The sequence below is a fragment of the Pseudophryne corroboree genome, chromosome 4 (assembly GCF_028390025.1).
Source record: "Pseudophryne corroboree isolate aPseCor3 chromosome 4, aPseCor3.hap2, whole genome shotgun sequence".
Taxonomy (NCBI): Eukaryota; Metazoa; Chordata; class Amphibia; order Anura; family Myobatrachidae; genus Pseudophryne; species Pseudophryne corroboree.
Genome location: NC_086447.1, coordinates 147210265 through 147222869, shown reverse-complemented (window position 1 = coordinate 147222869; position 12605 = coordinate 147210265). Strand labels below are relative to the sequence as shown.

General features: G+C 43.3%; 1 protein-coding gene across 1 annotated transcript in view; it reads right to left on the bottom strand.

Annotated features, from left to right (window-relative positions):
- PXDN (peroxidasin) overlaps nt 1–12605 on the bottom strand; it is a 193269-nt gene that overhangs the window by 50779 nt on the left and 129885 nt on the right. The window contains exons 5-9 of the mRNA XM_063915492.1: nt 6717–6788; nt 6561–6632; nt 3516–3685; nt 1939–2056; nt 595–764 (exon numbers count right to left, since the gene is read on the bottom strand). Of these exons, the coding sequence (XP_063771562.1) occupies nt 595–764; nt 1939–2056; nt 3516–3685; nt 6561–6632; nt 6717–6788 (602 nt within the window). The remainder of the gene's footprint in view (nt 1–594; nt 765–1938; nt 2057–3515; nt 3686–6560; nt 6633–6716; nt 6789–12605) is intronic.

Genomic DNA, 12605 nt, shown 5'->3' with positions numbered 1-12605 from the left:
GCCTAAAAGAAATTGATTGGCAGGCACAGTAGCACTTGGAGATGACGTCACCATTAGACGGCAGATGAGTCACTGGAGGACACAGGTCTGGTGTGAACAGCGATAACCCAGGAATTACCTGGGTCCATCACCTAGGTCTGAAAGGGGGTAAGTACTAAAACCCTGACTTTATCCCATGTTCAGTCCCCCAGGTCCAAGCCGGGTTAAAGCCAGGATTTAGGTCTGAAAAGGGTATTCACAGCTACAGTGCAGTACATATATATCAGTGGGAGGCATTCATTTTGCCACCTTAGGGATCCCGGCTGTCAGGATACAGATGCTAGAATCCCGACATCCGGTGAAATACCGGCGGTCAGATCCAGACCGCCAGGCCGGAATCCCCATGCAGGTGGACGTCCACTCCACCACCCAACGGGGAATAAAGGATGAAGAGAACATAAAAAAAATAAAAAAATAAAATAGTAAAGGCTGCAAGGTGACATGTATATACTATAAACTGATAAAAAAAAAAAAAAAAACTTTTTTGCTGCGGGGGTGGGTCACGGACAAAAAAACCAAAACATCCTTTAACTAGAATATCAGCCTAACATTTACCTGGTGCTCCATAGTACCGAAGGGAGACCTCATGAGTCTTCACTTCTCCAGCCACATTTTTTGCCATACACTGGTAAATTCCCTGATCAGTTTCTTGTGTGTTCTGTATCATCAATGTTCCATCCTCTAGGAGATTCAGCCGGGCATCCTCCTTCATGCTTAGCTCATTTCTACATGGATAGCATCTTTTATTAACACTTTCTGTGGTACGTTTCAGACCTCGTTGTGACTAAAAGGCTTGTTACATATCGCAATATAATAAAGAGGTGGAGACGAACAGCAAAAACACTATTTTCAATCGTATTTATTTATATGTCTGTTTAATAAGTGAGACGCAATTACAGTTCACCTACGAATAAAACCTGATTCTGTTTTACTGCTTATAAAAGACAAGGGGGAAGATGTACTAAGCCTTAACTTTCTCTCAACTATATCATTCTCCATGGCTTAGTACATCTCCCCCAAAATCACAACAATCAAAAGCAAAGCACTGTGTTCTGTAATCTGGTGTACAGATGTGTCCTCATCCATCATTGCTGCAGTCGCACCAAACAACCCCTCTCGGCACACCAGTTCCTGTTTGGCTCTGTTAGCATCAGGTGTCATTATTGCCGAAAGTGTCTTAGTCGCAATGCCAACACATATACTGTATGTGTTCAACAGAGTCCCTGAATCTGCATACGAAGTGCAACGATGCAGCGGCTGCAACCTATTTCAATGCCGCTGTGCTTTGTATACAGACTCAGTTGCTAAAGTTATACAAATGTCACTTATGAAAATCAGCAGAGTCTCCTGGTGTGTCCTAGATCACATTACATTGCTAGTAAGATGAATTTTCGGCAAAAAAAAGGTTGCCCGACAATACAGTTGCACGGGACCTGGCGGCTCACTTGTGCCAGACAAATCACGCTGCGTGGCGTATTGTGGCTAGATGTATGCGGACACATCTGTATGAACAATGTGGCACGTCTCCACCTCTGTTAATGCTGAACATAAACATTTACAGTACGCCTCTGAAGCTGCAATGGTAACCGTACAGCTGTAGGGAAAGTTCAAATTTTGTTTCCTCTTAAATTTCACAATCACAAAAGAATGTTAATCTCATTAACCTCAAAACAAGGGGAGAAGAGTCTCAATCTAGACGATCTGAAATACTGTGACCCAACTGTGCCCCCATCTCCACAGGTGATTTACCTCTATTCTCGCTGTAATCTTTCCGTGGTCAGAAACATGCATTGCTTACATGAACTGTAATCCCATTTTACAAAGATTATACAATGAAATGAATTATTCAAATTCGAAATTTGGCACCAAAACATGGCCACTGATTTCCATTAAACTTACTTGTTTCGGATCCAGATAATTTCAGGTTTGGGATTGCCTTCAGCTCGACATGTAAAGTACACAGTGTTCCCAAAGGTAACGTCCACATCTTGAGGCTCTGATGTAATCCTTGGCCGCTCTGTATTGTAAATGGAAATCAGATTTGCTCTATTCAATTAGCCTCTAATTCAGATTTATATTCTGCACAAACGATGGCAGTAAGGCCCAGATTCAGGTCACGTTGTTAGTGCGACACGTGGCGCAAGGTACACATGCTCAGTACTTTGCACATGTGCCAGACCCGTACTGTGCAGGTGCAGTAAGGGTCTGTGACAGACGATGCAGTATGGCATCAGATTGTGCATGATTGACAGTCTGATGCCGTATGGGGGCAGGGAGGGTATAGAGATGGTCTCTATCTTCCAAAATAAAGGCATGTCAGCATCGTTATAGGGGAGGGAAGAGGCCAGGATCGGATCAGCAATGCATGGAGGAGGCGTGACATCTGCTGCTGCATTACCAAATTAGTGCGGTCGCTGCTGCCGCCATATAGACTGCAGCAACAGCTCCCTCATCCACATCTGAGTCAGGCCCTAGGCTTGTACATTATTCACTGGGCTAAAACACGGATTCAAGTGGAATAATAAAAACTGTTAATGGAATAATAACAACAACAACAAATATTGAGAATGATGCGTCTGTTTGCAGAGCGCATCCTGCATGTTTTTGCACTGCGCATGATCCGGAACTGCGGCAGCACAAATACAGGTGTTACTGAATTGCAGGCATTGTGTTTGTGTGTACAGGTACAGTCGTAACTGGGATGTAACAGGATGTAACACAGGCAGAGTTCAGGGAGGGCGTGATGGTGCAACTGCAGTCAGTGCAGAGCTTGACAGAAGCAAAATTCACTAATGTGTACTTTCTGTACCTACAGATGTGTCACATCCCTTCCCGGCACACCAGGTCCCATATGACTCCGCTAGCGACGGTTTTGCGTCTTTTTGAGTGTCTTAGTCATATTCAAGACGCCAGTAATTAATCTGATATGCACCATTTGTATATCTGTGTGTGGGTGGGTCTGAATCTGTGCATGCAGCAGCCACTGTTTTTCACACCAAGTCCCATGGTGCTCCATATACAGACTCGCACACAGACATAAGTGTCGCATATCAAATTAATCACTGCAATCTCATGCGGCGGCTTTGTCATACTGCACCAAGGTGCACATTTACGCAGAAAGATGCAAACAATACACAACACAGCTCGTGCCAGGCATTTCACGCTGCGTGGCGTATGGAGGCTAGGTGTATGAGGACGCATCTGTAGTAAAGAGTAGGTGAAAGTGTACACTGAGGAAGAGAAGGACTAGAAGCAAACCAGGCAAACACATTCTGAGACGCATACAACTCTACATGTGAATATACACTTTGGTTTTCTGCGCACGCTTCTTTAGAGCGACATATACCAGATTTTCTACTAACTGCATCAAGAACGTTTTATTTAACTGTATCCGATATTTACAATATATACAATGTATCACACCCTAAAGCAGAAAAAGATAGTGGGCAACACAAGACTCATCGCATGTAACTCACCACAGTTCAGTTCTGCCGGTGTAATCGTGGAGAGAGATCTTCCCTGGAGCCTGCGTGGGTACTCACAGGTAGCGGCAGCTTGAGCATTACCGGATTCCGAGTAAATCTTTAAAAGATCTGCCAGCCAAAGGATTTCGCAGTCACAATGTAGCGCATTGGAATCCAGTCGCCTGTTTGAGATGGTAAGCATACAACATGCAGATCATATTATTTACATACAAGAAAAATGTTATGTATAACTACTACAGATGTGTCCTCACACATTTTGCCTCAGTACGCCATGCAGCAGGAGAAGCCTGGCGAGAGTGAGCGGATGGGTCCCATGCAACTCTGTTGTCGGGCGCCTTTTTTGCTGAAAATGTGTCTAACATGCATCACTACGTGAATAGGACGTACAAGCAGACTCCGCTGATTAAAAGGACATGGGCATGCCTATATTTTGTGTGCGACTGTGGCTGTATCTGCATACGAAATGGTACGTTACAGTGCTTTCTAGGAAAACCCTGTAACGTACCCTTTCGTTTGCAGATGCAGCAGCAGTCACATACAGGCATGCCACATTTAATTTTAATCAGCATAAGCTGCTTGTGCCTCCTATGCGCATCATTTTGCGAATTACGCATTGTAATGAAAAAAAGAGGCATGTAAAGAGTTATGCCACGCACGGCGTGACTAGAAGAGATGTTTAACAGGTATGGAGGCAACATGTAAGTTGACCGATCCGTACTTATAGCAGGAAATTGCATTTGCCTACAAAACCTAAAACTTTGCATGCTAGATACACAACTTACAATCTTGAGAAAGTACCAACCAATCAGCTTCTGTCATTTTTCAAACACAGCCTGTAAAATGGCTGTTAGAAGCTGATTGGTTGGTACTTTCTCTCTCTCCAAGCCTTGATACATCTCCCCTCACCTTGTCTATACAAGAATAGCAAATTAAATTGCAAATCTAATATTACAGATAGCTTCTGTATGCTATACTACTACATAGCACAGTGCCCTGTGCACAATGATTATGACACTGGAAACTGAGTGGATACCCTCTTAGTCTCAAAGGCTTGCAATTATATGAGATAAAACATCGGATGCGAAAAATGTCTGGTCTTCCCACTTTTCCCTGATGTTTCACTGATATATATATATCATTTTTTATTACTGGCTATCCCATTTGGATCGCCCGTAAAAAAATATATTTTCTCACGAAAATGCACAGGCCCATTTTCGGATATAAACGGGCAGTTTCTGAGGATTTGGTTTTGCCTGAAACAAAATCCCCAACAAGTTTACGTTAAAGCCTTAACTTAAAATTCCAATTTTAAGAAGCTCCACCTTTATTCCATTTACAGCGCTTCACTTTTTCCACATTTTGTTATGTTACAGCCTTATTCCAAACTGGAATAAATTAATTTTTCCCTCTAAATTCTACACACAATACCCCATAACGACAACGTTATGGGGTAATTTGCAAATTTATTAAAAATAAAAAACTAAGAAATCACATGTACAGAAGTATTCACAGCCTTTGCTTAATACTTTGTTGATGCACCTTTGGCAGCAATTACAGCCTCAAGTCTTTTTGAATATGATGCCACAAGTTTGGCACACCTATCTTTTTACAGTTTCGCCCATTTCTTTTTGCAGCACTTCTCACGCTCCATCAGGTTGGATGAGAAGCGTCCGTGCACAGCCATTTTTTAGATCTCTCCAGAAATGTTCAATCGGATTCAAGTCTGGGCTCTAGCTGGACCACGCAAGGCCATTCACAGAGTTGTCCTGAAGCCACCCCTTTGATATCTTTGCTGTGTGCTTAGCGTCGTTGTCCTGCTGAAAGATGAACCGTTGCCCCAGTCTGAGGTCAAGAGCACTCTAGAGCAGGTTTTCATCCAGGAGGTCCCTGTACATTGCTGCATTCATCTTTCACCCTATCCTGACTAGTCTCCCAGTTTCTGCTGCTGAAAAACATCCCCACAGCATGATGCTGCCGCCACCATGCTTCATTGTAGGGATGGTATTGGCCTGGTGATGAGAGATGCGCTTGGCATTCACGCCAAAAAGTTAAATCTTTGTCTCATCAGACCAGAGAATTTTGTTTCTCACGGTCTGAGAGTCCTTCAGGTGAATTCTGAAATACTCCAGGTGGGCTGCCATGTGCTTTATACTAAAGAGTGGCTTCCGTCTGGCCACTCTACCATACAGGCCTGATTGGTGGATTGATGCAGAGATGGCTGTCCTTCTGGAAGGTTCTCCTCTCTCCACAAAGGAATGCTGTAGTTCTGACAGAGTGACCATCGGGTTCCTGGTCACCTCCATGACTAGGGCCTTTCTCCCCCCGATCGCTCAGTTTAGACGGCCAGCCAGCTCTAGGAAGAGTCCCGGTAGTTACGAATTTCTTCCATTTACGGATGATGGAGACCACTGTAATCATCGGTACCTTCAAAGCAGCAGATATTTTTCTGTACCCTTCCCCAGATTTGTGCCTCAAGACAATCCTTTCTTGGAGGTCTACAGACAAATTCCAAATCATGTCCAATCAACTGAATTTACCACGGATGGACTCCAATTAAGCTGTAGGAACATCTCAAGTATGATCAGTGGAAACAGGATGCACCTGAGCTCAATTTTGAGCTCCATGGCAAAGGCTTGAAAACTTATGTGATTTCTTAGTTTTTTATTTTTAATACATTTGCAAATATCACAACAACAAAAAAAGTTGTTATTATGGGGTATAGCGTGAAGAATTTTGAGAAAAAAAAATTAAATTTATTCCAGTTTGGAATAAGGCTGTAACATAACAAAATGTGGAAAAAGTGAAGCGCTGTGAATACTTTCCGGATGCACTGTATCTTCCAGGCACAGGTCTTTACTTTTGTTGCCCTTGCGCAGGACAACAAGATAAGATCAGGTCAGTGCACAGGGCAGATTCACTGTCATTTTCAATTCCAACACCAAACTTAAGACAGTCTGGAAGTCTGTGCTACCTCAAAGAAAAGTTCTTCTCATCTACACATAACACAAGATGACCATCCCTGATGCACATACTTACAGCCTTTTCATAGATGCCAGCTGACTAAAGGTGCCAGGAACCAAGTGGGTGATCCGATTGTTATGCAGAAACCTGGAAAGAATACATGCAACAAAAATGTAATGTGTGTGTAAAGCATTAAACTCTCTGTAATATTCAATAACATTGGTAACTCACAGTCTTTCAAGCTTGGGAAGATGATGGAAAGATTCTGGCTCTAATGTCTCAATGTGGTTAACATGAAGGTATCTGCAAATAAATATCACATCATTAAATACTGTGAAAATGACAGACTGACACTGCTGTGGTGAATAAACGTGCTGCCAGTAAATTAATGCACCAATTACAGTTACAGTTGGGTTGCAAGTTCAGCCATGAAGACCAGGACATACATAAATCAGACAGTACACTACATTCACCTTAGGATTGGGTCAGGGAATCTGTTACAGCCATGTATGTTTCACGTGTCTGGATTTACAGTCCAATTCAAGTATAACAATATGCTAATGCAGATTAATCAAAATCCACCAAATGCTCTAGCAACATTCAAATCCCTCCATACACATACACAGAAATGATGAATGAGGCAAAATACTGTATTCACTTGTGTATTAGACTTTATGGGTGGGATTCAAATGATATATCACGCCCAATTTCCTTTCTAAAATGATCTCAGTTATGGTGCAAATTGCGCCCATAGTGATCAGGTTTAGCTGTGTAAAGGGTTGGGTGCCTCCCTACTCCGGGGGTAGCAAGCTGAAATAATGATACCACGCCCCTGAGGGCATTAACAGAATGGGTGCGGAAAGGGATGAAAAGAATTGAATCCCGCCCTATGGAGGTTGGGTTATTTCAGTAATAAATTGAAATAGCCAACTTTGGAGAGAGAGAAAAAAAAATGATATACATATATACACACACACATACACATATATACATACACATATAGTACCCTTCTTTCTGCCTTTATAATCCTCACCTATGATGCGGTGTATTCTATAGGCGTCGATTTACATTTTGTTTATGTACACAGACAGACAATATACATAGGGCAGATGTATCAAGCAGTATAAAGAGTGAAGAAGTGGACAGGTTGCCCATAATGTGGCTTCTACCTAAGACTGTATAGAATGTACTTAATGTTACCTCAAAGCTCATTGGACACCTCTCACAGTGCTTGATACATAAAGTCCATAAAGCAAGGGGTAGGGGTTAGCGGCTGTAGGACAGGGGTGGCCAACCAGTCAGAGACAAAGAGCCAAAATATCTTGTTAGGTACGTCAAAGAGCCGACATCAAGCCGAAGGAGCGTGTGCAAAAATGGGGTGTGACCTTGTGCCTGATAGGCCACACCCCGGTATAAAATACAATGAAAATGCCAGATCCACATAAAATGCATTTTAAAGCCAGAATCAACATAAAATACATTGAAAAAGACACTTCCACATAAAAATAATTTAAGAATCCAGATCCACATAAAATATATTGAAAAAGCCATATTCACATAATACACTTCAGCTCCTCCATGTGTCACTCCAGCCAGCACCTTCCTGTGTCACTCCAGCAAGCTCCCCCATGTGTCAATGTGTCACTCCAGCCAGCACCTTCCTGTGTCACTCCAGCAAGCTTCCCCCATGTGTCAATGTGTCACTCCAGTCAGTACCCTCCTGTGTCACTCCAGCCAGCACCTTCCTGTGTCACTCCAGCAAGCTCCCCCATGTGTCAATGTGTCACTCCAGCCAGCACCTTCCTGTGTCACTCCAGCAAGCTCCCCCATGTGTCACTCCAGCCAGCACCCTCCTGTGTCACTCCAGTCAGCTCCCCATTGTGTCTCTTCTGCCAGGATTCTCCTTTGTCACTCCAGCCAGCTCCCCCATTGTGTCACTCCAGCCAGCTCCCCCATTGTATCACTCCAGCCAGCACCCTCCTGTGTCACTTCAGCCAGCACCCTCCTGTGTCACTCCTGGTAGGAGAGCCATTATATCTCTCCTACCAGGATCCTTCTGTGTCACTCCAGCCAGCTCCCCCTTGTGTCACTCCAGCCCACCTTCATATGTCACTACAGCCCAGTATCTGGCTCCCTCAGTTTTCAGTCGCCGTAGTGCTGCTGTGTGTCTAGTTGGAGTGCACCGGTTTCCAGGATCTGTTGTGGTCAAGTGACTGAGTGTCGGGAGCCACATTTGAATAAAGAAAGAGCCGCATGCGGCTCAAGAGCCACAGGTTGGCCACGGCTGCTGTAGGAGCTGCAGAGGACTTTATTGGTCACTGGTGTAACGGTAGCCCATGGAAATGACTGTATAACCATTATCACTGTGCACTTGTGCTGTCACTGTACTTATTAATAGCTTAACAAGGGACTAAATTACCATCCAACACTTCATAAAAACCTAACTGTGCAAGTAGATTTTCTTTCCGTGCTAATCACTGCGGCTGTTTACAGCAGATGACATTTCTGTACCGTAACTTTGCAAATGAAAAAGTACTTTGCATAGAAAGAAGTGCAAATCTGCAATAAAATCTCTGTTGGCATAGTCTTTGTGAAATTATGTCAATAGAAAGCCATATATAAGCATATAAACCCTGATAAAAATATATAGAATTCTACTTTTTCATGTACAGTGAGAGGTGAACACACGGGATATAATTTACTGCATATCAATGATCAATATTCCTGGTTAGTACAGACAAAGGATAAAAATATTAATAGCAAGCAAGAGAGCCCTACCAGTCGCTGTCAGTTAGCTGCTGGGAGAGCATTAAAGTGAGAAGAAGAGACAGATAATAGAGTAGTTAGAGCCATTTCACATCCACAAGCAACACTGCTGAAGTACCACACTCCAAGCCTGCCTTCCTTGTGTGAGCACACACACACACACACACGTACCATCCAACCTCAAGGCCAGTTAGTCCTGTCCATGAAATGATAATAAATTCCCAATTTGGCTGTCACATGTGCAGCCAATACAACACTTTGGACCTTATTCAGGTCTCATCGCAAACATGATGTGACCGCAATTTCTGAGATAAGGTTGCAGCGTGCAGGCAGGTACAGGCGTTCGCGGGGCGGAGGCAGGGGGGCGATGTTCTCGAACCGTTGCGGGGGAGGCGTTGGGAAAATGTTGGCGTGTCTGCGACATTTTTGGTGTGGCTGAGTGTCATCACACACAATCACTCCAATTGAAAAAATAGTGGCAGGACTCCTGGTGTCGCAGCCAGGCTGCGCCTGCAGAAGGTTGGTTTCCCTAGTTTCTACAACCACGCACTAATTGCGTTGCGTCTTGTATGCTGTAATTATTCAGGGTTGTAGTAAGATAAATTGTACACTGGCCCTGTCTTGTATGCTGTAAAAATTCAGGGGTGCAGTTGTTAAAATAAAAGCACACTGGTCATGTATGCTGTAAAAATATAGGGGTGCTATTAAAATAAAAGTACATTGGTCCTGTATGCTGTAGAAATACAGGGGTGCTGTTAAAATAAATGTACACTGGCCTTGTCTTGTATGCTGTAAAATTAAAGGGGTGCTGGCACTGTCCGCGGTTGCGATGTCTAGGCCCGACCATCACAACATAGTATGGGAAGAGGAGGTTCCTACCACCATTTGAACGCGCTCTGCATGTGCAGGGAGGAGCACCGCCAGTCCATTTGCTGATATTGAGATTGAGGATGTCACTGTAGAAGTACACCAGGATGAGGAAGATATTGGTGTAGCTGGCGCTGCGGAGGAAGTTGACAATGAGGATTCTGCTGGTGATGTGGTTTGTTTGAATAATGCACCAGTGGAGACAGTTGTTGGCCATGGGATGAAAAAGCCCATTGTTATGCCTGGGCAAAATACCAAAAAAGCCACCTCTTCGGTGTGGAATTATTTCTCCACAAATCCAGACAACAGGTGTCAAACCATCTGTTGCATTTGTCAATCCATAATAAAGTAGGGGTAAGGGCATTAACCACTTAGGAACATACTCCCTTATACGTCACCTGCAGCGCATTCATCATAAGTCATTGTCAAGCTCAGAAACTTTGGGTAATAGCGTAAGCAGTCTACTGACACCTAAATGATGTGGTTTTGTTTGTTTAAATATTATTTCTCTGTGTGGATGAGGATGTAAACATTGAAGGGGGATCTGAGGATGAGAACGACATCTTGCCACTGTACAGCCAGTTTGTACAAGGAGAGATGAATTGCTTTTTTTTTTTTGTGGGGGCCTAAACAAACCAATCATTTCAGCCACATTCATGAGGCAGACCCTGTCGCTGAAATGATTGTTTTGTTAAAGTGTGCATGTCCTGTTTATACAACATAAGGGTAGGTGGGAGGGCCCAAGGACAATTCCATCTTGCACATCTTTTCTTTTCCACATCATTCCAGGGGTGCTGCCCTATATGGGGTGCTGCTCTTCTGCCCTAACAGTCCAGGGGTGTTGCCCCACTGCAGTTTAAGTCCAGGGGTGCTGTTGCCTGTCTGCTGTGCTGTGTAATTCTCCGGGGGTGCTGCCTATGCTGTATAAATCCAGGGGTGCTACTGTACTTGATCCTATGTTTAAATGAAAGCCTAGAGCAGATATGAAAGAAGCTTCAACATCACAAACAGATTTGTGAAAACATAGCTGCAAAGGTGGAAATGGAAATTGCTGTTTTGACAAACATTTGTGGCCAAAGTCAGTGTGACTCAGAAGAGACTGAATCATAATCCAACGCAACTGCCAGAGAGGTAAAAGTAAGATTTTCTGCCAAAGCATTAGAGAGGTTATTCTCAATTATTTCATGTTAGGGACTCACTCAAATGAATGGCTCCAATTAGTCAACTTTAATTTTGATTTATTATTTACAAGATGCGCATTTGTTGTCCAGGTATCTTCTTTTCCTAAGGGCAGCGTAGGGTTATCGCAAGACCTTGCGGTGTTTGAAGAACAGAGTTTCAGTGGTCTTGCATTGCATCAGCTTCCCATTGCACTGCAGCACTAGATGGGCCAGGAGCTCCTGTGAGGCACAAACAGTGAATAATGCCCAGTATGGAGTCTCATGGTGGCTTACAGCCAGGAAGATGTCTGGATTGCCAGGCTGATGCATGCTGTGGGCACAGAGGTTAGCATTGCTTCCTCCCACAGTCCTACTTATAGTATGAAATAAGTTTCGACTGTAAAGTGGTAAACTCCACTAGGGCAGGGGATCAACAAGAACAAATTTCACTGCACAGTCTTGTTTAGTACTTTACCATACTCACTCAAACTCAATTTGCCCCATCAGGGTCTGCTGTGGGTGCTCAGGAGGGGCTGCTAAAACATCTTAGGAGCTGCTTTATTTAAAAATAAAATATGAATTAAATAAACAAGACACACAGGTATGCTCACATGCATGTAACTGGGAGCTGTGAAAAACAAAATATTAGGCATCTGCCACAAAATATGTCAATAAAAATGCAGTTAAAAAAATGGGAAAAAAGAAACCCACGAGATTTTGACAAAATAAGTCTCCAGACTCTGTGGAGGAGAAAATATTCAATCTTGATCCTTTGGTTTACACCAGTTTATTTGCATCCCAGCATTAAATTAGAGATTATCTTAATCCCTGAACATGGAGAATTCTGGAGGCTTTGGCCCCTAATTTTTCAGTGTGTCCAGTAATGTGGTAATTAAAAATTATATATTTGCTTGGTTGATGTCCTTTCTGTTCCATACCAATATAGGAGTGGAGGTGAAAGCCTGTGTGTTGTTCCTGATTGCATGTGCCTCTCTAATTTTTAATCACTTTAATTTTTAATCACTGTCCTCTTCCTCTTGCCTCTTCTCATAATGTGAAAAGTCATCAAAGAAGGTGGTATGTTTGTAGCTAGCTATGATTCGTTTGCGAGCTTTTTCCAGGGGAACCACCCGACGCTGAAATTATGGGTTTATTAAACTGTGCATGTCCTGTTTAAACATATGGGTGGGTGGGAGCAGAGGGCCCAAGGACAATTCCATCTTGCACCTTTTTTTTCTTCTTTGCATTATGTGCTCTTTTTTGGGGCCTATTTTTTAAAACTGCCATCCTGTCTAACACTGCAGTGCCACTCCTAGATGGGCCAGGT